The following is a 23288-nucleotide window of genomic DNA, read 5'->3' as shown; positions in this document are numbered from 1 at the left end:
ATGCCGTGCAACATAAACGGGAGGTGGTGACGGAAGGGCTGCAGCGACGCCAACCTTCGCTTTCTATTTGCTAATCCACGCGGCGTCTCGCTCTTCCACATCCCAGGCAACGCCATTACGCAGTCCTTCATGGGCGTGCCGGCTCTCCTCGTCGACTTCCCCAAGCCGTCGGCGCCCGGCCACGCCGAGCGCGCACGCCTGCTGGGCCGCCAGTGGCCCGTCTTCTGGGCCGTGGGCAACGTCTTCTTCCGGCCCATCAGCACCCTGGGCATCTTCGGGTACGGGTACGGGGCATGGGCGGCGCGCGCGGGGACCCCTGGTGTTCGCCTGGGCGACTGGCGCTGGTACGCCGTGGCCGCCGCCTGCCACCTCGCCACCGTCGTGCACTCGGCCGTCAACATGCAGCCCATCAACGAGAAGCTCGACGCCCTCTCCACGGCGGGCGGCAAAGTCGACACCAGCCGCGCCGAGAGCCTCGCGCGCAACTGGATCAGCTTCAATACCGTCCGGATCATCACCCCCGTCGTCGCCGGCAGCTTGGCGCTGTGGCAGACGCTCAAGGCCGTCGCAGCATAAAGGGCGGATTGTGAAGATGTCTCTATTATGCAAGGGTCGGGAATCTGTACAGTAGTGTCTGGCACAAAATGGGTGAAAGGATCACTCGAAAGGGGGAAGCAAGCAGCAAGTCTTCAGAGTATTGTACAGTTTCACAGTTTCACAGTTTCAACTCAAGTGAGCAGTCATTGAAATTGAACCGTGATATGTTCTGTTACTGCTTTGTTAACGTGGTCTGTTTGTAGTGAGTAGTAGTGTGTTAGTAAAACGACGGGAAATACACATAACACTCTCAACGGCACCAGACAACATCAGTGTCCAAGGTAGGATTAGAATCGCTATGCACCTTGAGGTTTCAATTAAAGATATTTAGAATATTGTACGGTTATCTTGATTTGCGGGGCTCCCAACCTACTTCGGCGACGAAGATGTAGTGGCCGAGCCAGAAGTCGTCCCCGAATTGAACCACCAGGAGAGACCCAGGCTCACGGCGTGGTATGTGGCGCACACGACGACGATCTGACTGAAGCCCGCCACCAACGTGGAGAGGTGCGCGCCGGCGAGGGCACCGCCGGCCTTACCAAAGACGCCTGGGGCGTGCTTGCGGCGCATCTCGACGGCCTTGGCGCTGTCGACGAACTCGGAGATCTCGCGCACCTGGGTGCCGTCCTCGGACAGGCGGATGAGCAGAATGCATTCGTTGCGCCAGTCCATCTTCTTCATCTTCATAACCCCCTCATCAGGGCGTGCACGACGACGACGTTGGTTGCCGCGTCCTCGTGCACCGACTGCGGCACCATCTCGAAGGCGTCGAAGAGCCCGAACACGCCCGCCGCGTGCTCCCCGAACGCCGCGCGGTCCCGCTCAGGCATCTCGAGGCTCGCCGGCAGCGCCCGGTGCCGGAAGTCGGCGGCCAGCGGCGCCAGCAGGGCCGACACCGACAGACTGCGGTAGCCGTCCAGCAGGTCATGGACCGTCTTGATACGCTGCGACGGTGGGGTGAAGGTGGAGGAAGGATTATCCATGGTGATTGCGTGTATATTGGGGGGGCGAAGGAATTCCCGGTCGCGTTATAGTTCGAGGGATTACTATGGGAGCAGGAAAGGAAGATGGAATAAGTTCTCGAAGTACAGTTGCTGAGCGTCCCTCTTCCTTCGCACTGGCAGTAATATTATGGTCTGGGTCTGGTAACCAAGCTTCATATAACGACACTGGGCTGCCAGACTCCGTATAGCTCGGCGATCCCTTCACCCATATACACACATAACCCTGCTTAGCTCGAATAGGAATAAGAAAAAAGGAGAAAAAGCAAAGAAACTAGAGGTCCGGGCCGTGTACCCAAAGCGGCGGGATCATCATCCTGAGTCAACCATGCTCCCCCGTAGGTTAGAGTTTCACCCTGCCTGAGACTTTGTTGATTGATGAGTGTGTGCGTGTGTGCGTGTGTGCAGCGAGTGGCGAGGGGCCTTCTCCAACCCAGTCCGACGGGCATCACGGTGCTGAGTGATGGCAACTATGGCTTATAGGGTATTTCTTGGTGGCCTGCCGAGTATCTTCTCTTGTTCATCACACCCTCCCAATTGTTCTTGCAGCCGCCGCCGTCGCCTCACGACCAGCTGCACCTCGTCATGTCTCACCCCATTTTAGTCACTGGAGCCACGGGGCGACAGGGTGGCGCCGTCGTGGACGCGCTCCTCGCCCTCGAGCAGGCCAACATTACCATTCTCGCCGTCACGCGCGACACAAAGAGCGCGGGGGCGAAGAAGCTGGTCGAGAAGTCGGCCTCGATCAAGCTCGTGCAGGGCAACCTCGACAACGTCCCCGCGCTCTTCCAGGAGGCGGAGCGGGTGCACTCGGAGCCCGTCTGGGGCGTCTACTTGGTCCAGGTGTCGCTGGACCAGGGTGCCACGCTCGAGAGCGAGGTCGCGCAGGGCAAAGCCGTCGTTGACGAGGCCATCCGGCACGGTGTCAAGCACTTCGTCTACAGCAGCGTCGAGCGCGGCGGCGACGAGGCGTCCTGGGAGAACCCGACGCCCATCCTGCACTTCCAGAGCAAATACCGCATCGAGCGGTATCTGCGCGACGTGGCGTCTCCTGGGAAGCAAGGGGAGAGGATGGGATGGACCATCCTCCGGCCCGTCGCCTTCATGGACAACCTCAAGCCCGAATTCCCAACCAAGGTCTTCATGGCGGCCCTGCGCAACCACCTCAAAGCCAACAAGGCAAACCAGTGGGTCGCTGTGCACGACATCGGCGTGTTTGCGGCCAAGGCCTTCAGCGACCCCGACAGCTGGAACCACCGCGCCGTTGGCCTGGCGGGAGACGAGCTCACCTTCGAGCAGATGGACACGTCGTTCCTCAACTCGACGGGACACCCGACCCCCGTCACCTTCTGGTTCATGGGCAGCGTCCTCACCTACATGGTCTCGGAGCTCCGGCTCATGATTGGCTGGTTTGCGACCGACGGCTACAGGGCAGATATCAAGGCACGCCGCCAGGAGTACCCCGGGCTGATGACAATGGAGCAGTGGCTCGCGCAGAAGAGCGCCTTCCAGAACAAGTAGAATAGGCCCGGGCCCAGGCACAGGCCCAGGCACAGGCCCAGGCACAGATGCGGACATCAAATAGCCGGTCTTCTGGCGCTTTGTAGGTATATAGCCTGAAAGTCAATAGATGCGCGGTGCATTACAGTGCCGGCGGCGTTAGCCCATGTGTGGATTGGACCCAGCAAGGTCCGGAAGTCGTTGTGCCATGCCATGATTCTGCAGACTGCCGATTGGAAAACAGCTTGTCTCCGATGCGATTAGTGGTGGAGTGAAATACTCCCCTCCCCCCCGGCTACTCTACCCCAGACTCGGTGCAGGGTCCCGTTGGCCTCTGTATGGCCCGTCCCTGGTTTCGTGGCCGGGGATATACAAGATGCGCGGCTCGGAATAATACCCAACAGGAACATATAGGGGAAACCACTTTGCGGCATTTCGGACAATTAGCCCAGCTCCTGTCTATCGACCGATGGCCATTGCGATTGATCGAGATCCCCATCGAACCAGACGCTGGTAATCTGTGGCGGCGCGGACTTGGACGCCCCGGAATCGTGAGAGCCAATGCTAAGCTCACGAGCCATGTTCAATGGGCGGACAGAGTCCGTCGGATCCATACCTTCGATGATACCAAGGCCCGTCACCAATGCGCCCAACATCCAACAGGCAAGCACTTTCCGATTACGCCAGAGCACTATAGTCAACGGAGGCCAGGCCTATAGCATAGCTGTCGAGGGCAGGGAAGGGCTTCGTCGAGTATATAAGGCGTAGCAACAGTCGCGGATCTAGACGGTTTCGATCTTGTAAACCAACCAGGCATATCCCCCAATCCTACCCGAACAGCATCTATTCAAGACACTTTTGCGCAAACAAAGCAACCATGACTCGTCTGCTGCACGTTCTGATCGCGGCCTCGCTGGTCCAGGTCGGTCTAGCTGTGCCGGACACATCTGACGTCGTCCCTACCCGTGAGTAGCTTCTCTCAAAGTCCCGAGGATGCGCAACTTGGCTATTAACCCCAGATGACCGTCCCCTGCCCCAATAGTGCCTACAGTCCCCACGCTTCCTGTGCCAACTGGCGTCGTCCCAACGGGCAAGGCCACACCTACCGGCAAGGGCAAGGGCTTCCCGACCGGCAAGGGCAAAGGCTTCCCGACCGGCAAGGGCAAAGGTTTCCCGACCGGCAAGGGCAAGGGCTTCCCGACCGGCAAGGGCAAGGGCTTCCCGACTGGCAAGGGTAAGGGGTTTCCAACCGGCAAAGGCAAGACCACTCTGGAAAAGAAACAGGCACCGACTGGGTAAATTTAACTTCCAATATCCTGTACAGAGGACCACGACATAACTGACAATGGCAATATAGAAAGGGCTCGGCTCCCCCACCACCGCCAACCGGGAAGGGCAAGGGACCGACACCTACTGGGTAAGCTTGACTCCCCTTCATGCTTGCTATTCACCAGCCGAGGCTGATGTTTCCCCTAAATTCTGACAACCTGGGGCACTTATAGCAAAGCCACTCCTACGGGCGTTCCAGTAGTTCCCTCTGGAAAGCGCGTCTAAACAAGCTGGGGGGCTGGTCTACAGACAGACCTTGGAGTCAAGGAAACGACAGACTGCCTATCCGTGACCCACGGGGACCCCCGCCCCCCAGGTTGTCCGTGGTGGCAAGGAGAGCCCATGATTCCTTGACACGATTCCGGAGGGGTTATATTCAGAGAGACGGCCAGGAACCCTTTTCTTGAGCCTCGCGAAGTAAATGGAGAATGAAGGTGAAAACAGAATAACCCCTGCCAAGCTTTTTCCTTTGCACGTCTTCGCTTCTCTACCTTCGCACTTACATACATCTTCACGGCTCGCTTTTTAGTTCGCCTTCCCTCGTGTTACGATACTTCCTTAGCTGTGCGCTCATACGTATATGTATATGAAATAAGATCGTGTAAACAACCGGCGAGATAGCAGAAGTGAGTTTTTGTCATGTGTAGATAGCCAAGTCTTAACTGCAGACAGGCCGTGTGAAGATGGTGAATATGCATTGCGAGCCCCTTTACTTACTCGCTCCATAGGCCAGTGGGGGGCTTTCGGGTTTGTTCATCCCTCCTACTTAGAAGTAAAACTATTCTCTAGTTAGTCTGATATGATCGTTTCTCATTTTGAGTAATGTAATGCATAACCACGTAGCAAGCCCCCTGTAAGATTCCTCTATTTCTTGGTGCTCTCCAACACAGCTTTGACCATGGCGGTGCCGACCTCGACGGCGCCGGCGATTCGGGGCTCGAAGAAGGCCGCCGTCGCCTGGAAGCGCTCGCGCCACGTCTCAAAGTGGCCGAGGGAGACGCACTCGGCCCAGCCGCGGGCGGCGAAGGTGAACTCGAGGTCGTCGCTGCGGAAGGTATTGTCCTCAATGGCGACGCGGATGGCCTCGTCAAGGCGGCCCTCGTTGCGGAACAGAGTTTCGGTGACGCCGAGCCAGAGGCGGAAGAGCGGCGTCGAGCAGATCATGTGGTCGTAGGGCACGATGCCCAGCGCCGACCAGCAGTCCACCATGGCCAACAGCGATAGGTGGTTGTTGGGCAGCAGCGACTCGGGCTGCTTGTTCTCGCCCAGGCTGAACTTGTCAAGCACCTCGTCGCGCAGCAGCGGCTCGGCCTCCCAGCGGACCTCGCCCGCGCGCCCGAAGACGCGGTCGCGTGCGTTGTAAACGCGCGCCCGCAGCTCCTCTAGGTGCCCACCCAGCATTAGCTTGTACAGGTCTGTGGTGCTCTCGGCGTACTGAGCGATCTGCTTGCGCGCCTCCGGGTTGAGGATGGCGAGGCCAGCGTAAACGTGCCACTTCTGGCTGTAGATGCGCAGCATGAGATTGATCTTGACGTTCTCGATGCCGCCCACGTACCGAGCCCCCTCCCAGGGAAACTCTTGCGATGCATGCCAAGCCTTGCCCATGGACAGGAAGGCTGCGTGCGTGACAGCCTGTGTGTCGGCCGTGATGCGGTCATGCTCGTGAGCCGTCAGGTAGACGATCTTACTCTTGAGGCAACCGAGGATGGTCACGACCTTCTGGGCAGAGGCAGGGGAGCTTCGATGTTTGATGATGACCTGTATAGGCGTCGTTGATTAGCTTTTCATGCACACAATGCAGGAAACCGGAGGTCATACTAGCGGTTGGTCCCGAGGATCGACACCAGGGCCATGGAGCGAGTGACAGGATACGATGTCGACGTCTTCCGGTAGGTGGGCCTCAAATGCCTTGATCTCTGGATCCTTGCAAGAGGTCTGGCCCCCTACAATGGCGCCGAGTTTCGTAGCTAGTCATGGACGGTATTACTTAGGAACTGGACATGACATAAATGAAGCAAGCAGTGCAAGATATTGTCTTACATGGACCGTATTGGGCGACGACACGATCAATGGCAGCCGCCTCTACGCTGTAAATTATGTAGTCGCTCGTCCTCGAGACTAAATGGCCGTTACGCAAGATTTGGACATTGTTCTGGACAACCTCTCAGCATGATTCTGAGATGATAAATTACTATCGGATAGATGTACCCTGCTGGCAAACTCTTCCTTCAACGCCTCGTAGAACTCTTCTCTGTCGCAGGCAACGATTCTGGTCGTATGTAATATTAGCCTGCAGAAGGATGCGGGTTAGCAAGAGAGCCAGAAGAGCATTCCTAGCAGAAGACGTTGGGTTGATTGTGATTCAGACAAGAAAAAATTAAGGTAGCTGAGAAGTTACATCATGGAAAGCCGACAGCTTAGACGGGGCCAGAATGGCTGATCCGTCCAGCTGCCGACAATGCTCGAGCCAAATGCACTCAAGTCATCATTGCAATCAAGGGATCGGGGTGGGAAGAAGGAATGTGTAGACTTACCATTATTGCTTCTCGGAGGTCCTTCTACTGCGCTGAAGAACAGATAATCGCTACCACCAGGGGGAGTGATCGTTACCTCCAGCCAGCGTCACTAAGCCTCCGAGCATACATCTTGCCCATGTCGCCCATGCCGATGATTCCGACAGTGAAGCCCGTCATGACTGACGGGACCTCGGAATTCGTGCTCGCCATTTCCAGGCGCAGTCGACTGAGGTAGGTTGCTGGGTAGTTAGTATGCGAAGATAGATTGGCCCAACTTAATGCGACAAATTCAGAATCAGGTTCTTGATTGAAGCATCCAACATCACATTCTTTTCGAGCGCCGCAACCTCACTGATGCGTCGAAGGCAGGCACTTTCGAAGAAGTGTGAGAGTTGAGGGAATGAGAGAAAGAAGGTGAAGGCTGCTGGGAGAAATTTCCACAAGCCCTTTTGAAGGTTTGAAATTTCCAGCTTCGGCGGCACTCTCCGGTTTGGTGGGGCTCGAAGAGTCGGAAGAATTGCGGCTTCCAGCTCCGTTAGTGGTTAGTTCCAGCTTGGAGGTACCTGAACCATGTACCCTTTGCGTCTTGATTCTTCTGCTATCGGCATCGGTATTGCGAATCAGCCCCCAGCATCATGGCAGGTTTGTTTGCCCTCGGCTCCAACGGGTCAGGACAGTTAGGTATTGGGCACAAAGAGGACGTGTCGGTGCCAAAGCCGGTCCTCTTCCATTGTGAGCCACCCTCGGACGCCGTCATCAAGATTGCTGCAGGTGGGAACCACACGGTCATCCTCACAGAGACCGGCAAGGCCTACTGGAGCGGTGACTCGTCCAAAGGAGCCTGTGGCATCACCACCATATCGAGTGCGGACAATGCCCAGTTTGAGGAGCTGGTCCTGGCGGGCTCGGAGGTCCTGGGGCCCATTGCACACGTCGCTTGTACGTGGGATACTACTACGTGCGTGGTGAAAGACGAGCTGGGAAAGGCCAGTAAAGTGTACAGCTGCGGAACCGGTGGGCAGGGGCAGTTGGGAATAGAAGCAAAAGGAGTCGCGGAGCCCAGACTTATACCAAACTTCCCTCCCGAGGGCACAGAGGTCATGCACCTCGCAAGCGGCATGGCACATATCGTTGCTGTGCTGGACAACGGGGATGTATACGGGTGGGGCAATGGCAGAAAAGGCCAATTAGGTCAAGCAGTCACGCTTGATGACGGAGCACCACCGGCACCAGTCGTCAATTTCGCTCCGTGTAAGATCGGGAGCAGCAGTGGTGTAGACTTCAAAGTCGCCAATGCTGTATGCGGGCAGTATACTACCTGTCTTTTTGGGGGAACCCACCGAAGGCAAAGTTCTCGTTTTAGGACCAGACAAATGGGGCTTAAAGTCCAAGGCACCGCTGGCGACACCAAGATGGAATACCGTGGATGGAGGCTGGGGCAATATATTTATCCTCGGGGCAGACGGCACTCTTGTAGCCTGGGGGCGTGATGAACACGGTCAACTACCTCCACCAAATATGCCCATAATCACGAAGTTCGCGGCAGGGAGTGAGCACTCATTGGCAGTAACTGACAGCAACGAAGTTATTTCCTGGGGTTGGGGAGAGCACGGGAACTGTGGGCCACATACGGATGGCCCATCAGGAGTCGTCAAGGGACGATGGAATGTCATTGCGTCAGGGGATTTTCTCCCTGAGGGATCTCAAATCACAGCAATTGGAGCAGGCTGTGCAACTAGCTGGGTTTACATACATGCGGAGGGCTTGCATCTCTGAGGCTTGAGGAGGACTTTCACTATGACTTTAGTTAATCCCAACAATCAAGCTATACTGTATTCGCTCGGCTCAATCATAGAAGAGACCAAATTGTCGAGCTTGTGAAAGACGCTGAGTTGGATCGAGGTATGACATCAGCTGGTCTTGCTCTTCGTTGTGACCAGGGCCGGGGCCGTTGCGCTGCGTAGCCTGGTAGGCAATTACGGAGCTCATTTTGATTGCAGACGGGTTCTGGAATTGTCAGTAGCCAGTTCAAAAACAGAGGAGTCAGTACTTACGGGTCGGTCGCTAGCATCCCATTCAAGTCTGGCATATCCCTCTTCTTCTTCATCCTCGCCCTCATTCATCTTGACTGGTTCCCACTGGTAGTCGTCATCTTGCTGCACGAATAGGGAATCATCGTCAAGAGTGGCCGGAGGGGGTCTCTGGCTTTGGCGGTGCGCGATTGGCCGTAATGACGGCATGGGCTCACGTCTCGTTGCGGGCGTTGGCCGAGGCGCAGGCGTTGGTGCTTTAGAGGTTGCTCTACTAGCAGCTGATTCAAGTTGCTGGGCCCGGGGCGCAGGCCTTTCCCCCTGTTCGGTTGTTCCTCGTTCGCTGTCCCGGCGCTCCTCGCTCTCCAACTGTCATGAGAAGAAATTCGCACTTCACCCCATCGCCATCATAGCGTATTTGCATCGGACGCGACGGGATAGAATATTGAGCGGATACATCGCTCCCAAGAAACACCGCATGATTTGTGATAGCACGGAAGTCTTTGACGCTGACAACAATGTGTAATTTGTCTTCGGAAACGTCGAAACTATCAAACTCATCCTTCTCGACTGCGATGGAGGTATGCAGTGGCTTCTTTAGCACTTCTGTTGAGGGCGTTAATAAGATTTACTAGAATGTCATCTTGAATACTCACCATCACCACTAGCCACCTTCTCGGTGAAGCAGGTAAGGTTGACGGTCGCGTCTTCGTCGGAGTGAATATCGAGATATTCTATTCCGGGTCCAAAGTGGTCCATAAGTTGTCGTAACGTTTTAGACGAAATGCTCCATGAATGGATTGCCTCATCCTTATCGAACTTGGCATGCACAGGGGGCTCACTTCGAACGGCAGTCGGTATTTTGTTGTCATGCCTGAAAACGGGATCAGTCTGTGTACGCGGGGAGTTACCGGGTGGGAATAGATCTCACCATTTCTGCAAGCAATCTTGACCATGAATCTGCTCTTTCTCCCGGCCTCATCTTCGATGGCAACATCGCATCTTTCAATGACAGAACCACCCTTCTCAGGATCATGTAGCGAGTCTCCGGTACGAGCACGGAACAAGGATAACAAGGCCTGGCCATAGATTTAGAAATGGGCTCGGCTTAGAAGACGAAAATCAAAGAATAGTTACCCTATTATAAAGCTTGCAGAAGAACTTCTCCCGGTTCTGAGCTACACCTTCATATTGGTATTTTGAAAAGAATCTGTTCGTGGCGAAAGAGAAGGCGGCGTATGCAGACTTGGATGAATTGAGGGCAGTAAAAACCAACTAGAAACACTCGGAATTAGCTTCGTAAGGCTCAGTTGAGATATATGCGAGAGCCAGGCACTTGAGCAAACACACCTTGTCCCGCTTAGCCTCGAGTGAGACTTCATCGCTGAATTTGTTCAGGCAAGCCAGAGCATCACGAAGGGCATTCACACCTTCCTCGCTCAATGTGAACCGAAGTAACACCATCGCAGCATCGATCTACAACTCGATTACTGTCCACGAGGATGCAGTGCTGTAAGTTGGATACGAGGAAACAGTTGCCACCCTCTTCTCTGCTTCCTAGTTGGCTGGTCTTTGGTGCAGATACCAGTTCTGGCTGTTAGCCCATGGGGGAAGTAGACAGGCAACTGCAACTCCTGCAAGTGGTTGCCTTATTAGCATCCTTCCTCCATGGCTACTTTCAGTTAATTGAAGTTAGGACGCGCTTCGAACGAACGGGAAGGACGCGTCGCGGGGTACAGTGTATACACTATGCCAGAAGTGCATTATAGCCTAGAACTGCTACCGCGCAGGGGTCCTTTAAGGGGGCCCACACAGTGTAGCCTGGCATGCAGCTATGACATCAACTGAATGTACATGCTCAGAATCAACATCACCCAGCTGTGTATTACACGTCGAGATTTCAAATAGCAATACCCGTTGCCTTCATTCTTCACACTTCCACCACAGCATCTGGAACGCAGATCTGTTCCGAGATTTTTGGGCACTAACCTTGGGGCTACACAGCTAGAATGGCCCATTCAGCGCTCCCCCAAGATATCATTCTACTGTTGTGCGAGGAGCTTGCCCATTGACACGACCTTGCAACCTTACTCCAAGTCTCTCTCGTGAGCCGCAGAACCGCCAGTGTCGCGTTGGAGCAATTGTATAGGTACGCGCCCGTCTCCTCCATGTGCATGCACACAACTGGAAAATTGCGTTTCCGGTGGATGAGAAGAGCACTCATAATATATTGATTGGAAAGACTACTAACTCTGGTAAGCCAGCGTCTACGAATATTCCCCCGTATTTACGGGCCAATACTCAAATAGACGGAGCTGGGCAGTTCTGTGGAGGTCGCTGATTCAGTCCAGCCTGGGCCAGACAGCCCTCCCTTACTGTGCCTATGTTCGCGCTTTGAGCTTGAGTAACTATGGGCAACTACTGGAAGATATCAACCTTAATCGAGATGAAGATTCCCTTCGGTGGCTTTTCGATTCCAATATTGGGATGGACGCGTTCCTGGTCCTTCGCGAGGGCCAACAATCCAAGAGGGGTCTCAGGAGGAAGCTCATTGGTAATATTGACTTCCAGAAGACCATACTGAAGTGCGGAGATGCCATCACCAGGTATATCAAGGACGTTGCAGACGAGGTCGAGAAGGCTGTTGCCTTGGCACATGTCGAAAGCAATTATATCCCTGTGGACCTGTTGCCGAGTTGGGTTGCCAGACTTGGTACTCTGGCATCCTTGAGGATTCAAGATGGGTCTGCGCTCGGCGTGGAGGCAGCCAGCGCGATCCACGAATGCTGTCCAAACTTTTCCGAGCTCACTTGCCATTCCTTCAGCAAGCCAACGGCAGACGAGGATATGGCTATCTTCTTGCAGACTCTCAGGCCCAATAGCTTGAAACGATTCGAGGTCCTCAGCATGAACGGCCTAGGCGAAAGTGCCATCACCGCTCTGAACGCACATGCCGAGACACTGCGATTTCTAAAACTTGACAGTCTATCGGCGGAAGCTATGAAATGTCTGAACATGCTGCATGGGTGTAAATACCTAGAGAGCCTTAGCATTGAGAACCTTCGGCATGATCAAATCGACTTACGCACCTTTAGCGATGGCCTTCTGAAAGAGATTACGAGCTGGATCCAAAGCTGCAAGAGCCTCACTGCCTTGACCTTTTCATACGTCAGGGACTCCCTGCTCATAGTGAAAGACGTACTACTTACAGACGACATCAAGCTCAATTCTCTTTCGATGCAGAATTTCGCTTCGCAGGGAAAAGCCGAAGACTCAATTACCTGGGAAGCCCTTGGTCACCAGACATCGTTGGAGACGCTCACGCTCGGGGGACAGGATGGCACCATGGATGGACTGGTTATTGATGACACTACGCCATTGGCAGGTGTCATATGCACCTTGCGAAGACTAAAAACTTTGAACTTGATACAGGTATGTTTCCCATTCTGGTACTATTGTGTTCGAGTGTCGATCTCAGGATATCTCGAGCCGTAGTTACTGACTTACAAGCAAATAGTCCTTCGTACAGCAGCACGAGATTCGCCAGTTTGTCAAAGCCCTACCAGCTCTCGTTGATCTCAAATTCGGAGGAGAGAACATGGATGATACAATTCTCGACACGTTGGTCGGCCTTCCCTATCTGAAAGACCTCGACATCAATGCTACATCCTACTTCACCCACGAGGGATTGAAGAGTTTCGCCTTGCAGCTCGGTGCGCACCCAGAGCGACACCGTGGCGTGCAAGTCAATATTCTGATGCAGTCGGGCGGGCTCAAGCTGGGCGATGAACAGCAACTGTGGCTATCTGAGTATTTCGGCACAGTGCTGGAAGGGGTCATGAGTATCAATTATGACCGAGACCCAGATGAGGTACACGAGAGTGACTTTACGGGCGATTCAGACTAGGACTGTAGCCACGGATCCATGCCCATTCAGCTATGCTGGAAGCATCAAGGCAGGATCTACACGCTGGTTTCTTTTTTTTCTTCTTTTTTTCATTCTCCTTTGATCGGATATACCAATAAAAACTTTACCTGGCCTGCGGCCAAGTGCATCGATGCTAGTAAAACCCGTATCCTGCACTCCGAGATGTTGGATCAACAGCACTTTGAGTCCGAATGACCTTAGAAAATCATATCCATCTGAGAGCATGAAAGCATCAGAACTGATGATTCTGGCAGGCATGGACTGCTATTTTGCAGGTAGATTTCCTGACCCGATGCGTAAAGTAGAACGTTAAAGGTTACTGGTTTCCGTTTGGAGGAAAAGGTCTAATGAACTCGATGGTCTTTGTCAGGTGACTCGGATGACGTCGCCACTGCATTCTCTCTAGCCACATGACAACAACGACAGCAACCATACGACCACAGCCCGCAGTCATTTTATATTATTCTTCACCGTCAACCAAACTCTACGTTCTGCAGCATCAAAAAATTGACAATTACTAGTAGTTGGCTAACACAGCGGCTTTTGCCTTTATCAACCCTTCTTTGGGACCACACATTGGGGCTCCAGCACCACAGCCTAACTTACTTCCTCCCAACCGCACCAACCGTACCAAACATGGCACCGATCCCAGTTTACACGAATAGCCCTGTCGTTGCTGCGAAGCCCGACGGTGTTACACCCCGAACTGCAGCGCTTGATGCATCTCATAGCAAGAATCAGACAGCACCAGCAGCCACGACGACATCTCAATCGTCGTACCCTCAAGCACAACCGGGAGCAGTCCCGTCGCTCCCAGTCCAGACCATGGCACCTCAAGCGCAAGCACCCCCTTTGCAGGCCACTCCCACGCAACCAATGAGCACCCAGGGTCCTCCGGCTCCTCAGCCAGGTGCAGCTCCGACGTTGGCAGGGTTGACAAGCCATCTGCCGCCCCCTCCAAAGGCGGGCGGGAAATATGTCCCGCCGCCGCCGCCCACTACCTCGCAAGCTGCTGCGTCAGCACCGTACCCGCAACAGATGGGGATTCCGCCACCCACCATGGCCTACCCAGCGCAGCAACTGGGAACCGCCACGGCTGTTGCGCCGTCTTCGGCGTACGCTCAGGCGCCTAGCGGGAGCGTCGGCCAGCCAGGCGGCCAGAGCAGTCTGGACCATCCACCGGGATACCACCAAAACGTTAATGCTGCGGGGCTGGACCAATACCAGAGGCAGGCTATAGCCCGGAACGAGTCCGCAGATCGCCGGCAGCAGGATGGCTCGGAAGAAGAGGGCATATGGGGTGCGGCCAAGAAATGGGCGGCAGGAGCAGGTGAAAAGCTGGCTGCTGCAGAGAGCGAGGTATGGAAGCGGGTCACCAAGGAATAGGTCTCCAAGGAATAAGAGGGACGGGACTCAGGAGGGTAAAGAGGCGTGCAACACAGACCTGACGTGATGTGGCCAGTTATGGAGTCAGCTATGTTCACAAATTGCGATGTCATCTAGCCCGTGAGGTGTGGTCCATCCGTGGTCGATCGGACGACTTCGCCGCCGCAGGGGACTACAGGGACCACACCTCCAGTTCGGCCGAAAGTTCTGAATTGGGGAATGAGGGAGGTTCATCCCAAGGACTGCTTTCCGCTTGATTATGGTAACAGCAGCATAAGTTATTATAGTGCAGATATTGCCCACCCTACACCTTTGTCACTGGGAAACGCCTCTGCGAGAAACGTGGCGTTTCTGGCCTCTGAGGCTAGTTGTGATGCAGCTAAATATCAAACAGATCGATCCGAGATAAGAATGATCCGAACAACTGTTCCACCTAGATCTGACAAACCGGAGGCGGACTATCTCGTGGGAACTTCAGGTGGGTTCAGGCTGCAAGCATGGCATAGGCATAGCACAAAGCCAATCAATAATACTGAAGCGGACTACTAGGTAAGCCCAGGACTTGCTTGCATTTTCCATTTTCGACCATGGTGTCCGATAAGAATTCCTTGATTTGTACACGGTAGGCTGCGCAGGGTGTGTCGTCCGAGGCTGCAAATCTTAATTGGTTGGTATGTTTTGTTTCTTGTTGGCTCTTCCTTTTTGCTGCAATGAGTAATAAGTGACTGAGGTGGTCAGTGGTATTTGTCGGAAGGATGTGCTGCATGAAAGGATCTTCCGAGGGGACCCCGGGGCACGGGCTGGGATTGCGTCGTCATTGGCCCGGAGATCTCCATAAGATGTCGTCTTAAGATGATGGGGACCATGCCGGTAAAAGCACGACGGCATTGTGATAATTTCCCAAAACGTCAGCAAACTTCATGCGCGCAGGCACGGGGGAGGGAGTTCTGGGCTGTGCCGTGCCCACCCAGCAGACCCGAGATAGCCAGCTGCCCTTCCCAGATACATACATACCACTATATTCCGTACCTCAACATCCTAAACCCAGCCGGGGGCCGTTGCACTTAGTCCCCTGGAGCAGCCCCCACAGAACAACTCATCGAAGTTTCGAACGAAGAGGGGGAGAAAGCCACCACACCAAGCCGGTCGCACTAAGCCAAAGCCGCCATAACAGCCTGCATACTGCTAACGGAGTCAACGACTTGATAGACCGAGCCTTTCTGTTTTGAGCAGACAAGCGCCGGGGCGTGACTCGCGCAAGAGAGCTCCATGTTGGGGAGATATAGGCATGTATCTGAGACCTAGGCTTCAGGTTAGGCCGTCGAGTCACTCAATTACTATTTTACTGCCCCGGGTGGATCGAAAAGGTAGACGCGTCCGGCACTTCCTAACGCGGCAGGTGCGTTCGGTAGTCTACTATATCTCAATTTCAATATATACTATGCCAGGATTACTATATCTGACTTCTTGATTTGTAACATAGGATTGTGGGATGGCAAAGGCTGCCAGCTTGCTGCCTGCATCTGCACATCCGCGATTGGTGGCTGGGTGCCGGGATTATCGCACTCCTTGCTGCCCGTCCCGCTGGCGTAAGCGATTTGGGGCTGGGATTTGGACTACCATTTGGACTACCGAAATGGACATAGATGCGCAAGTGTGCGGTTTACCGAGCGCAGGCAGTGCGTCCTATTAAATCAAATGCAAATGGATGGCCGACTTGCCAAGAAGGACGGATGGGAGGGATGTGGGAGGTAGTAGCGCCCAGACTGTGACATTTCGATCGCATTGTGTGTACCTGCAGCTCAGCCGCCCGAGGCCCCGGAATCCTACGACACACGTCGTACTACACGGGAGTTGGCGAACGTAGGTCAAATCACGACTCGCATTCCCAGTTGAGCAACCAGTGGCGCATGACCTGTTAATATCAGCTATCTGCCCAATTCCAGCCCTTTCCCAGCACATCGGATGATCGATTGTGACTGCAGAGTTGCTGCGCAACTAATACAGCGTTTGCTATTAATATCTCACACATATCATGTATACCAGGAGCACGGGTGTGGCCATTGGCAAAACAGGACAGCGAATAGGCTCGTGTGCCGCCCACGACCCTCAAGCTTCAGCTCTTATAATCGCCGTCTCATATAGTCGGAGCCAGATCAAGGGCCAGTGCCAATCCGACCAGTCGAGTCCAGTGGCAAAGACTGACAGTTGGCTCTGGCTTGCACAGGATGCCCTCGCAATCGCAACATGCACCCGACTGCCGGCAGGGCCAGCTGAGTCACGTTGTGAAAACAAGACGACGCAAACGACCACTGCCGTCAGGTATTTTCCAGGACTGACCTCCGCAGAAACGCAATAACCTAGCAGCTGCGCCTCTGGGTCCCGTCAACCAAGGAGAAAGCTAGAACCGCCTTGCGTTCATTGTGACTGAAACAAGGTGGTGAGGTGCGGCTGTCAATTCTCACAGGCTCACAGGCTCACAGGCTCAACGGCACGGTAGGGTAGTATCGGCCGGTGTACTCTGTACAGTAGAAGAAGCTTAAAACGAACAACAACAGGGGCGCATCTTGCATCTCACTCAGCAAGCAGCACTGTACAGTACACCTTGGCGCCATGGGATGGAAGGCGAGGCGAGGAGAGGACAGAAAGGAGTCTCCAACGTTTTATCCGGTTTCCGAATTATCCAAACTAAACGTCCCATAACTTCCAACTTGAGAGAACATTTTTTTGGGACAAATAACAACCTAGCACACAGATCAAACGCTGTTCTCTCTGGCTTGGGCAGTTGTCAACCCGTGAGCCGTCTATTATTGTTGACCCGGTGGGCCAGATGGTATGGTGATCATGGATCGCTGTGTCTGGCGCCAAACCATGGCTGGCAGGGTGACAAGCTGACAAGGGCTTGTTCTGTAACCGCAACGCCAACGGCAGCTTGAAGGTGGTGGTCGGCAGGCGAGCAGCAGGCAAGGGTCAAGGTCAAACGCTCTGGACCCCATCCCTGCTTCACCTACTTTATTCCATCGTGATATTTTGGGCACCGACCGGGTGGATGTGTGCACAAGCTATCTCTAGTATCTAGCAGTAGGTTGCAGTAGGTCAGGTAGTGGTAGGTGGTAGGTGGTAGACAGACAGCGCTATGTGGTCATGCGGATGCACCAATCGTGCACGCCGTCCAGAATCCGGCCGTTCTTTAGTGTATGCAACAGCCTTAATTATCAACCGCAAAGTCGGTTGTTCACTGACGGTCTAGCAGAGACAGCACACAGAAGCACGGCCATTGCGATGGATTTAGCCGGTTCAGCTGGCGCTCAGGCCAGGGTAATCGTCGGGCAGACGCTGACGCAAGTGAAGCAGCCCACACAGCATAGCGTGTTGCGAGACACGGCTAGACAGAAGGGCTAGAAGGTTTCTGGGTTTCTAGTAGCTCCCAGGGATAAACGAGGAAGGACCGGCGGGCGGAGTGGCTAGTAAGTCGAGGAAATATTACAGAGTACAACCTGCGCTCCTCGTTACCATTGGCAGCCGCGATTGACGAATAGCAGACGTAGAATGGAGGGTATAGCAGAGGCTCTGCTATCATTGATTCTTAGCCTAGTTGAGTTTTGCCCTTCCTGCACACAATGCAGCAGCAACTAAAAGCCGGCCCATTAGTGGAGGCTATAAGTGCTGCAGTAGCAAACGGATCCCGGTGCTAGTTACCGCAGTAGTTGCTTTGCCTCTAGCCATCGGGCAGAAGCAGAAGCAGATGCAGAAGCAGAAGCAGAAGCAGACCAACAAGACGACGACGACGACGACGCGTTTGAGGTTGAGTTGTGGAGTTCACGATGCGAATGGGCTGACTGGCTGAGAGATGGACGCAGGGGTTCCACAGCGTGTCTCAGCGCCCGATCCTGAAACCCGACCACCCCTGCTGGCTCGTCCCCTCTAGTCCCGATTCTGCTAGGTAACCTGTCAACCTCGACTTCAGGAAATTCGGCTGCACAGGAACTTCTTTGTTCTGCTCCAGAGACGAGGGATGAATGGGGAAATCGCAAACAATTCAACCAAATTCGCCCATCGTGCCAGACCACTCGACCTCGGATGGCAGCCTTCAGCTTTCTCGTTCTCTCTCTCTCTCTCTCTTTTTACGCCGTCCATCAACCTGAAGCTTGTCGCCCTGATTCCGTTTCCCTGGCATGCCCCGAGGGTGTCTCCGCTGATGGCCAGGTTACTTACTTATTCAAACCTGTGTGAAGGAAAAAGTGTCCTGATTTAATATACTCGCGGGACGTCCTTTTAGCTGGCTCGGATATGACCGCCCTTACGTCAGGACTGCGGCTGTACCTCGTGCGAGGTTTCCCCTAGTGCTACTTCACACCCAACCCTACATACGAGTATGCCGTCGGTCGTTCTCCATTGTGCGGCTCAAACGGGCAATCTATTGATACCGTAACCTCGTCGACGGCACTCGTCTGGCAATCCTGCCCCTGCCCAGCCGAGCTTCTTCAGGCTAGGTCCCCGTTGGGTTGCTACAGGCTGCCCACACAAGAAACTTGTCCCCTTCTCCAGATCGACGCATCCGGACGATATCTTGTGTCGTGGCCGTGTCATACGACACCGACCAAGTTGTCCTGGCGGCCCTCGAGGCTGTGTGCTGAAAACTCTGTCTGTACCTGCTATTTTCAGCCCTCGCGAGCCCGCTGTTTCCGTCATAGAGTTGCTTCCTCCTTGGGCCAAGTCGTCTGGATCTTGATTTGGTCGCGCGCTCGTCCCGTCCTGCCCCCTCCCCCTCCCCCTCGTAGAGATGAGATACAGTACATACAGCAGAGACGAAGTTGGACAACAGATGAGACAAGCCACCTCCTCGGATCTCTGACTCCACCTCGAAAAATCTTGAGATGGAATGGGTCGGCCGGCCATTCGTGGTTCCTCGCGAGACTCCGTTTTCTCGTCGCTTCTGTTCTGTTGCACTAGTGCTGGGGCTCTCGCCAGCTCTCGCCAGCTCTCGATATCTGAGATGCCCTCGATGCCCTATGTATTCGAATCATGTTATTTTTCTAGGGCCGTTTTCGACCAGTGGCTAGCCAGCGTTAGGGGCCCGCGTCTCGATTATCCCGAAGAAGAAATCGACCCATGTTCGTCCCTAAACTGGGGCAGTCCCGGCCATTATATTAACCCCCTAGCCGCTTCGGGACTACGCGACGCCCTGTACCTGGCGGCTTACCCCATACCATCTTGTTCTTTCGACACATCATCGACGGAGAGATGTAACCTACAGAGTGGCCCCTGTCGTGCAAATCCTTGCATATGCCCCTGGCCCATGCTATCCTGTCTGGCCCTTTTCAGCGAGCCAAGCCCGCTCTCGTACACCAGACTCCCCTCTGGAGTCTGCTGGGCCAGGGCCAAGTTTGTATCAAGGACGCCGGCTTAGCTCCTACCGACGTTCCGAACAAGACCCAGCATGCCGTACTGGGTTATCACACTAGGCCATGGATGATGCCTATTCGAGCTCTGTACTTTCTTTTATATCGCCGGGGGTCCTGCACTGCCCCTCATGTATCCTGCCTTTTGCTCCTCTCTCGCCTTGTCCACCCCTCGCATGCCACCGACACTATCCAAGTTGCTAGTCACTCCTTTCCTCCCTGAATCTCAACCAAGCAGACTTTATTAAACCCCTCCGGTCTATAACACTGAGAGCTGGTTCTCTTTCCCACCTGGACGCGCCAGACTGTCTGTTTGCAAGACCTCTCGACCAAACGAGTTTCTCCTCCTGGACAACTCCCTACATTCTTTATACTATCAGCCCATGCTTTGATACTGAGGCCGCCCTTGACACGACTCTCACTTACACACATACCCACGCTCTCTTCTGCCGCCAACCCGACGACCAAGAATATAACTTACATTCAGCTACTATACCACCGAGGCCCATACTTGTTGCTGCGCTCTTTACACCACCTCACCACGTCAAGTGCTTCCACGATATACTAGATATCCCTACCGGAAATCAACAGAAGGTTTTCAAACTCGGATCATAGCCCATGCTATTATTACCATGTAAGTCAACTATGCCCATGACTCGTCTGGACTACGTGGGCCTTGCGGATCCGCGGCCTGTTTATTCTAGGATCGGAGGCTTCTAGGCATGGTATCCAGCCAGATCAATGCTGACCCTCTCCTGTCTCAGCGTTCATCGTGCAATAGCTTAAGTCACGCTGCCTCCCTGGTCCGGCTTGACCATGGACTCCAGTCATTCTCATCTGTATGCCCATCCTGTATTCACTGTTGCCATTTCAAAGAACTCACAACGCTACAGGCAACAGCAGCATATACAAACACCTGCTTTCACATACACCCCCAACAGGAGAGAAGTCCACGTACCTCCTCCACCCCCGATCATGACAATGAGCGGGAACGAGATGCCAACTACGACGGAGGGGATGGGCACACCGTCCGGCGCTTGGTCGACACCCACCACACAAGGCATGAAGCCACGACCGGCCACAATTCATGAAGGTTTCTCGTACTGCTCTGCCGAAGGCTTCAACGCCATACAGGCCTGGGACCCCTCCGGCTTGGACATGCAGAGCACCCCAAGTGAGACCATGTCCCGTCCGGTTTCGATGCATCAACAAGAGTACTACCCTATGGGAGGAGCCATGGAGCACCACCCTTGGGGTATGAAGACTTGCGAGGATAACATGGAAGTTCACAACCTCGACACAGACATGATTGGCCAGGCTTACACCTCTGATGATGCCATTCCTGTCCTGGACTTGCGGTATGTTGGACAGCAAATGGAGAGTGAAAACATGGGATATGAGAACGCTTTTGGTCAGCGACGCATGTCTGGTTCCTCGTTCACAATGTCCACTTCGGGTGGCATGTCCGATATGCCATCGTACGAGGATTTCTCAGCCGCCATGTCGGAAGCGCCCTCGTTCACGTCAGACTACCCGCCCACGTCCAACCGAAACTCGCTCATGTCGTCGACGCAACTCTCCCCCGTGGCCTCGCCGCGTATGACCCCTCAAAGCCGCTCCGAGTTGGTTCGGACTCAGAGCCGAGGCCGTGGTGCTTCGCCTTCGCCGCGCCCTGGCGTACGATCTGCGCCGTATAGCGTTGACAGCAGTGCACGCAACAAGAGATGGTCTACCGGTTCATACGGCACGACCCCAAATCGGCGCCCATCGCCGTTCGTCTACCAGCACACCCACGATCCTTTCGGTCACCGTGTGAATTCTAGACATTCGTCTCCAACCATTTCGAACCCGCCGCTGCCTCTGAATTTTGGCAACCTTCAAGCCGTGCAGCAGCATCCTTTCCTGATGTCTCACGGTCCCCCTCCAGCCTACCGTAATAGCATGCTCTTGCCTTCTCAACTCCCGTCTCAGCTGCCGTCCCAGCATTTCCACCCTGATGCGCACGTCTTCGAGAACCCGCCCCCGCTGCTCTCTCATGGTCTTTTCAGAATGCTTCAGAGCAACGCTGATCCTCATTCGCTCCATGGTCACTACACTGACCTGTCTGACCCGCCGGATCTGTACGCCTCTCTTAATGAGGAACAGATCCCCCCTCCCCCGGAGGATATGAACCCCGAAGATCCGGACATGGTCCCTCATGAGCAAGAACTCAGATTCGAAGGTGACCTCTACACGCCCAGATGGGTTCGTGGCCATGGCAATAAGCGTGAAGGCTGGTGCGGCATCTGCAAGCCCGGACGCTGGCTGGTGTTGAAGAACTCTGCATTCTGGTACGACAAGAGTTTCACCCACGGCATCAGCGCAGCAACTGGCAGCCCGTTCCAGGAACCTCATGAGACCAGACGGATGGATGGAAACCCTGATGTCTGGGAAGGTCTTTGCGGTAGCTGCAATGACTGGATAGCATTGGTCAGCAGCAAGAAGAAGGGCACAACGTGGTTCCGCCATGCGTACAAGGTAATGACTAAAACCCCTCAGGAAATCGAATTAATACTAATTAGAGAACAGTGCCATACCCATCCCAAGATCAAGGATGCTCCAAAGCGGCGGCGCGAAAGCAGCCACTCACGAGCGCTTGCAGCCTCGCAAATGGCAAAGCCCAAGGTTGAGCCCCAAACACCGAGGACACCCCATACGCCGGCGAACAATGCTTCCGGTGTAGAGACGCCGACTCCCATGCCCCCTACATCGGTGCCGATGAGTATGCATCACTCGGCGCCCATGATGCAACCAGCTACTCCGCTCGATGACATGTCTAACATGATCTAAACGAGCCGGATGCCACGGCTACGATCTCCAGGCACGATCTTCTCTTTTCTATTTACGTCATCGCAAATCAGATGCGTCATGAAGTCCTTTTCCTTGAAGTTTCTTCAACGATGTCATGACCTTGGGAGGGAAACTATAGACTTGTCATTTACGAGGGCTGCGTTATCCGCACGGAACCACTTGGGTGGACTTCGCGTTGCGGTCATGTCTCCCCACCGACAATGACCTACCACCATATTTCATATTATATCCTCCATTTTGTCATCTCTCTCTCTCTCTCTCTCTCTCTCTCTCACACACACACACACACACACACACACATACACACGAACACACGAATCCGGGACAGGTTGGACACGATACCACGGCGAATTGTTTGCAAAACCCCTGGCGGATGGCGGCCTTCTCGAGTTAGAAGTCGCGGACTGGAAACGGCATTGGGCCGAAGGAAGAGGAAGAGGAGGAATGTCTAATACGTGGCCGGCTTCACTATGATGACTATTAGGCCGAGCCACCCTCGAAGAAAAATCAACAAACAAATCACACAACAAACCAATTGCTTCTGAGCTCTTTTCCCTTTCCTATACATTGTTATTTTCCTTATACTATGGATCGTCTCTTCTTCGCTTGTCCATATACGCACAGCGCGCAAACATTTTCTCTCTCTTAATCGTAGATAGTTAAATACCTGATACCCCTTTTGATGATTTGGGGGAGCTGGCGGGGAAAAGACGGAAAGGGGGAGGAAGAGGGGGAGGAAAAGACGGGAA

The 23288-nt window shown here is 54.2% G+C and overlaps 10 protein-coding genes across 10 annotated transcripts; 7 read left to right on the top strand and 3 right to left on the bottom strand.

Annotated features, from left to right (window-relative positions):
* Positions 1 to 129: 129 nt before the first annotated feature.
* On the top strand, positions 130 to 576 carry PG998_001226 (uncharacterized protein; the record flags this gene model as incomplete). The annotated part of the gene is made up of 1 exon (XM_066868044.1): positions 130 to 576. One exon carries the CDS (start codon positions 130 to 132, stop codon positions 574 to 576), a length of 447 nt encoding a protein of 148 aa, XP_066736459.1.
* Positions 577 to 966: 390 nt separating this feature from the next.
* PG998_001225 (uncharacterized protein) lies at positions 967 to 1580 on the bottom strand (the record flags this gene model as incomplete). Its single annotated transcript, XM_066868043.1, has 2 exons — positions 967 to 1278; positions 1308 to 1580. 2 exons carry the CDS (start codon positions 1578 to 1580, stop codon positions 967 to 969), a joined length of 585 nt encoding a protein of 194 aa, XP_066736458.1.
* A 603-nt stretch (positions 1581 to 2183) lies between these two features.
* On the top strand, positions 2184 to 3119 carry PG998_001224 (uncharacterized protein; the record flags this gene model as incomplete). Its single annotated transcript, XM_066868042.1, has 1 exon — positions 2184 to 3119. One exon carries the CDS (start codon positions 2184 to 2186, stop codon positions 3117 to 3119), a length of 936 nt encoding a protein of 311 aa, XP_066736457.1.
* An 856-nt stretch (positions 3120 to 3975) lies between these two features.
* PG998_001223 (uncharacterized protein) lies at positions 3976 to 4519 on the top strand (the record flags this gene model as incomplete). The annotated part of the gene is made up of 3 exons (XM_066868041.1): positions 3976 to 4063; positions 4141 to 4393; positions 4456 to 4519. The coding sequence occupies 3 exons, from the start codon at positions 3976 to 3978 to the stop codon at positions 4517 to 4519; spliced, it is 405 nt and encodes a 134-aa protein (XP_066736456.1).
* Positions 4520 to 5291: 772 nt separating this feature from the next.
* On the bottom strand, positions 5292 to 7153 carry PG998_001222 (prephenate dehydrogenase; the record flags this gene model as incomplete). The annotated part of the gene is made up of 5 exons (XM_066868040.1): positions 5292 to 6185; positions 6246 to 6394; positions 6468 to 6514; positions 6649 to 6696; positions 7038 to 7153. 5 exons carry the CDS (start codon positions 7151 to 7153, stop codon positions 5292 to 5294), a joined length of 1254 nt encoding a protein of 417 aa, XP_066736455.1.
* Positions 7154 to 7578: 425 nt separating this feature from the next.
* PG998_001221 (regulator of chromosome condensation 1/beta-lactamase-inhibitor protein II) lies at positions 7579 to 8306 on the top strand (the record flags this gene model as incomplete). Its single annotated transcript, XM_066868039.1, has 2 exons — positions 7579 to 8241; positions 8295 to 8306. The coding sequence occupies 2 exons, from the start codon at positions 7579 to 7581 to the stop codon at positions 8304 to 8306; spliced, it is 675 nt and encodes a 224-aa protein (XP_066736454.1).
* Positions 8307 to 8788: 482 nt separating this feature from the next.
* PG998_001220 (uncharacterized protein) lies at positions 8789 to 10437 on the bottom strand (the record flags this gene model as incomplete). The annotated part of the gene is made up of 7 exons (XM_066868038.1): positions 8789 to 8950; positions 8998 to 9342; positions 9431 to 9579; positions 9630 to 9707; positions 9905 to 10052; positions 10111 to 10248; positions 10324 to 10437. The coding sequence occupies 7 exons, from the start codon at positions 10435 to 10437 to the stop codon at positions 8789 to 8791; spliced, it is 1134 nt and encodes a 377-aa protein (XP_066736453.1).
* A 540-nt stretch (positions 10438 to 10977) lies between these two features.
* Positions 10978 to 12880, top strand: PG998_001219 (uncharacterized protein; the record flags this gene model as incomplete). The annotated part of the gene is made up of 3 exons (XM_066868037.1): positions 10978 to 11078; positions 11238 to 12405; positions 12491 to 12880. Coding segments are annotated over 3 exons (1659 nt in total), but the record flags the coding sequence as incomplete, so codon positions are not given.
* Positions 12881 to 13537: 657 nt separating this feature from the next.
* PG998_001218 (uncharacterized protein) lies at positions 13538 to 14287 on the top strand (the record flags this gene model as incomplete). Its single annotated transcript, XM_066868036.1, has 1 exon — positions 13538 to 14287. One exon carries the CDS (start codon positions 13538 to 13540, stop codon positions 14285 to 14287), a length of 750 nt encoding a protein of 249 aa, XP_066736451.1.
* Positions 14288 to 20670: 6383 nt separating this feature from the next.
* On the top strand, positions 20671 to 22518 carry PG998_001217 (uncharacterized protein; the record flags this gene model as incomplete). Its single annotated transcript, XM_066868035.1, has 1 exon — positions 20671 to 22518. One exon carries the CDS (start codon positions 20671 to 20673, stop codon positions 22516 to 22518), a length of 1848 nt encoding a protein of 615 aa, XP_066736450.1.
* Between the last annotated feature and the right edge of the window lie 770 nt (positions 22519 to 23288).

Source organism: Apiospora kogelbergensis (genome assembly GCF_038363985.1).
Source record: "Apiospora kogelbergensis strain CBS 113332 chromosome Unknown utg000001l_segment0_segment0, whole genome shotgun sequence".
Classification (NCBI taxonomy): Eukaryota; Fungi; Ascomycota; class Sordariomycetes; order Amphisphaeriales; family Apiosporaceae; genus Apiospora; species Apiospora kogelbergensis.
This window is presented reverse-complemented; position numbering and strand designations above follow the sequence as displayed.